Raw genomic sequence first — 4,703 nt, forward strand, 5'->3', positions numbered from 1 at the left:
GCTAATGCTGTGACTCTTTAATATACTTCTTCATGTTGTGATGACCCCCAACCATAAAACTATTTTCACTGTTACTTCATAACTATAATTTGCTACTGTTATGAATCATAATGTAAAATTTTTTACATAATGTAAAAAATAGATGTTTGCCAAAGGGGTCACGACCCACAGGTTGAGAACCACTGCCCTAGTCCATGCTGGGACAAATGGATCTTTCATTGACTTTTCTTCCGTGAACACTGGTGGAATGTGTACTTCTGACAGCTGTCACTGTACAGTCACTAACTAACCCATGAGGAGGCTAACAGGAGATACATGGTCACTATTTAAAACAGAATTACATAATCAAATCTAAGCTTTTTTCTTGATGATGTCATAGCTAACATAGATATGTGGACTTAAACTGTTTAATTACCACAAAATTGCCTAGAATATATCTATTTTTGACAAATGCTCATCTTTTCATTGGTCTTATTCAGAACAGAAAGTCAGTATTTTGTAAATCTTAACAAAGTTCTCCAAAAGATTTTAACCATTTCAGCTTTTATATAAAAATCACATTTTGCTAGAAATTTTGTGGTTTTCAACTATCTTTTGGTTTTCTGCCAGTTTTAAAATCCAAGTTACCAAATTAAAATAACAGAAGACATACTGAGCACAAAATACAAACCAGTGCCTACAGGGAAAATAGGTGTTTTGACTCCTACAAGCTAGGGCTTATGGCTGCCTGGTCACTTCTCAAGAGACACTGACAAACAGTGTCTTCTAGGGCATGGTGTTTGTCTCCTAGCAGCTAGGACGCTAATAACCCTACACTCACTAAAAGTCCAACAAACATACAAATAAGATGGACACATGTAAAGTTAGTCACAGTACTTAATATTTTCATATTTACCTGAATTGTGGTATTTTTTCCCAACATATTCAAATGCAAAGAGTAGCTGGAGGTCTGTTGGCTGGGAATAATGAGCTATTGCAAGGCATACCTAGGAAAAATTCTACATTTAGAATTTGAATTTAACACACTTAGTTAAATGAAATGTACAGTAAGGCTTTAGCCACTGGGAGAGCCATCCTGGGGCAATGACTACAGATACTATTTACATGTTTTTCTGTTGACCTAGAATATGAAAGAACTATTTAAGGCCAAGTTATCTCCTTCATTGTTCTGCCCCCCAAGACACTGTAAGCATTCAATATGTATTTGCTGAGTTCAATTTTTAAGTGGAATAATTTTATCTGTAAATAAAACTTGAAAGCTAGAAAAGCGTTCTCCAAAAAGATAGTAACAACATATCCACTCTACAACAACCAAACCCAAGTTTCAATTTTAGTGGATTTTAAAAATCTTCAGGGATTTAAAAAAAATTCTAACTCTAAACCACAATCATAAAAAATTAAAATTAGGAGTATCTATATCTAGATAAGATAAAGAAGTACATTTTAAAAAGCATTCCAGTGAAATGGATTAAGACTAGAAAAGCATGGGCTAGAAAAACCAATAAATCACGACCTGTGTGCTAGCTCTACTAAGCACTTGCTAAGACCTGTGTAAATTGGTTCTTTTCTTATAGCCTTGGCCTTCTCATCTGTGAAATGACAGAAATGTCTGAGCTGTTTTAAGTATTAACAACTGAGCATGCCTAGCCTTCAAAAGCACTCCGTGTACAGAAACACTACTATTCTCAAAGGGTACTAGATGTAAGGAAGGACAGTGTTCCATGCTTACAAGCCATGGATGAGACCGAGGAAGAAAACAGCCCTGACGTGAACAAAGAAGAAACAAGTCTAAGGCGTGTGTAGAGGAAGAAAGAAAGATGGTCTTTCTTAAAGTGGTTATATATGACTTAAAAGTGAAGCACAAACCAGAATGATACACTTTTGACAATGAGCAAGCAAGAAAAGTTTATTGTTAGCTCATCTCAAAGCAGTGGTGTCTGGAGTAAGTTGATGCAAATTCCATTAACCATTAAGTATATGTCAGCTTGTTGCTTAGACTGCATTTTAAAACATCTTCCAGATAACATTTCCTATCATAAAAAGTTAAAGCATAAACCAAGGAGACATAACTTACCACTAGACTTTAATGAAAGGAAAATCTTCCTAAAACTTTAATTGCCTTAATTTCTCAGTGCCTAACCACAGAGCATCCTGTAAGGGTCCCAATTACAATCTTATAAGACGACTTTTTCCGCTCTGCAATTCCTGTTTTGTACACCAACCTGTGTGCTGTTCAGTGCTGTCACCTTGACAGAACCTAGACTCACTGGAAGACGAGCCTCTGGACACGCCCTGACTAGGTCCATCTAAACTGTGGTAGAAGAACCATTCCTTAGACAGGGAGCCCAGACTGTGCAAGTGGAAAAACAAACTTCTCTGTTCTTGTTACTGTGGTGTGGTGTGACCTGGAGCTTGCTTCAGGCTCCTAATCCAGAACTGTGAGCTGTTCTCCCTTAAATTGCTTTGGTCAGAGTACTTTATCACAACTGGAAGAGAAACAAGTCTTCCTTGAAGGACTTCTAGCAGCGAAGCTTCTCCATCTACGCCTTCATAGGGTCTACGGCCATGTTTACTTCATACACACACTTACAGCACTTCTTATGGCTGCCCTATTTTGCTAAGCTGCCGTAACTACATCCTGAAGCCAGACATGTTTTATGGTACCTCTGTGGGCTTCCCTGAATCCTAGATATCTACACTTAAGAACTGTCTTCTAAAATGTGTTTTTGGTTAATTACTTGGCTGTCTTGGCGAGCTGCCATGGTTTCCAAGTACTTGCACAGTCCTCCTCACTAAACAACTCTTACCTTTCCAAGGTTCCCTTAGTCATCTATGGTCAGATGAAAGCATATCTGTAAAAATTGTGTCTGACTGACTGCAGCCACATCTGCCATGCCCACTGCTCTCCCAGCCAGCCCTACTTTCTTGTAAACAGCCACAGCCACTACATATGAGTCTTAGCAAACTTCCCTGAATGGAGACTAAGAAACTAAAGCTTTTGCATGCTGTAGCATCACCTGTGACTTTCTGGACAGGCACTGTGTCTGGCAGTGACAGCATTAAGCATGTTAGCAGACAGATCAGTTACCAGTGTAATCATGAAAATGCTAACTAACACTATAACTAGTCTTCTGCTTCTTCTAAGAAAATCAGAAAGCTGCATAGGCCCATTAACAGAGAAGAAATTCACAGATCACTAATGATGGAACATGTTTATGAAGCAAAAGAGCACAAATCTCACATATAAAGCAAAACCCAACACAGCCTATTTCTAAAGCCCCTTTAAAAACCACAGAGTGGCACAGTAGCTTCAAAGCAGGTGTGTCAAGCAGCATGTACACTTAAAGACAAAAGTAAGACTGTGAGGCTGAAATTTGGTTCAGTGCCTTCTACAACAGCTGCTTTCCTGAGAAGGGGAAGTTTGTATTGCAAATTGAATTTGCTCTTCAGAAGCATGATTATACACACGCAAAGCTATTGTCTGGCACAGGCATATGTACACTTGCATATCTGGAGGAGAGTCATGTTGTTTCTGTGAAACACCCAAAGGAGAGAGAAAGCCAGATGTCTTTTGTTTTATACTTTTCCCAACACACTGTTCTAAAAGACTATGTCCAAATTCCTTGTTTCTTCTTGTAAGACTCTGAAAGTCTTTATAAGATCTCATTTGCATGTAAAATTACTTACTATACAGATATTCCCTAATTAATAATTTGTAAGGAAAAACCCATAGTCAATCTTCTAATTGAAGCACAGCACAGGAGACATCAAATCTAAGGGATGATTAACCTCCAGCTTTACCACATTTGCAAGCAAACCAAGTTCCCTACATTTCTGTGGCTCAGTACCAAGGATGAATATCAAGTTTCAGGCAAAAATAACAGCCCAATGCAGGTGTACTCACATCTGCAATCCTACCAGCGTATGGGAGACTGAGACAGGATTACCACTTTCAAGCCAGCCTGAGCTGCACGGGGAGAGCCAGGCCAGCCAAGGCTACAAAGTGAGACTGATTCAAGGAAACCTAAGCTAGGGCTAGTGAGGAAGATTAGTCCACACAGTGCTTACTGCATAAACATAATGCCCAGAGTTTGACCTCCAGAACCACTTAAGTGGTGGAGGCAGGTGGTAGTGGACACCTTTGATCCCAGCACTAGGGAGGCAAAGCCAGGTGGATCTCTGAGTTAGAGGCCAGTCTGGTCGACAGTGAGTTCCAGGATGACCAGGGCTATACCAAGACACCTTATCTGAAGAGCACGCGCGCGCGCACGCACGCACGCACACACACACACACACACACAGCTGGAGGCAGCAATATGCACTTGTCATTCCAGAGGTGCAGGGCACAGACAGGCAGATCCTTGAGGCTCAATGGCTAGCTAGCCTAGCCTGCTACTTGGCAAGCTCCAGGCCAGTGAGACACTCTATCTCAAAAACAAGGTAGATAGCTCCTGAGGTTGAACTTTGGCCTATACAAACACAGGTCAACATGGTTTTGATCTTTTGTTTTGATTTTTCTCAAGTGTTTTACTATGAAGTTCAAGTTGGCTTTGAATTCAGTATTCTTCTGTCTCAGTCTCACAAATGCTGAAATTACAGGTGTGTACAACTATGTCTGGCTCTCCAACCTTATTGTTTTGATTTTAAATATATATGTATATATTTATATATGTATAATATATATGATATGTATGTGTATGTGT

The 4,703-nt window shown here is 39.6% G+C and overlaps 1 protein-coding gene across 1 annotated transcript in view; it reads right to left on the reverse strand.

Annotated features, from left to right (window-relative positions):
• Positions 1 to 4,703, reverse strand: part of Mtmr10 (myotubularin related protein 10) — a 53,510-nt gene that overhangs the window by 30,596 nt on the left and 18,211 nt on the right. Inside the window, exon 6 of the mRNA XM_005357807.3 lies at positions 896 to 986. Within this exon, the coding sequence (XP_005357864.1) occupies positions 896 to 986 (91 nt within the window). The remainder of the gene's footprint in view (positions 1 to 895; positions 987 to 4,703) is intronic.

Source organism: Microtus ochrogaster, chromosome 22, assembly GCF_000317375.1.
Source record: "Microtus ochrogaster isolate Prairie Vole_2 chromosome 22, MicOch1.0, whole genome shotgun sequence".
Lineage (NCBI taxonomy): Eukaryota > Metazoa > Chordata > Mammalia > Rodentia > Cricetidae > Microtus > Microtus ochrogaster.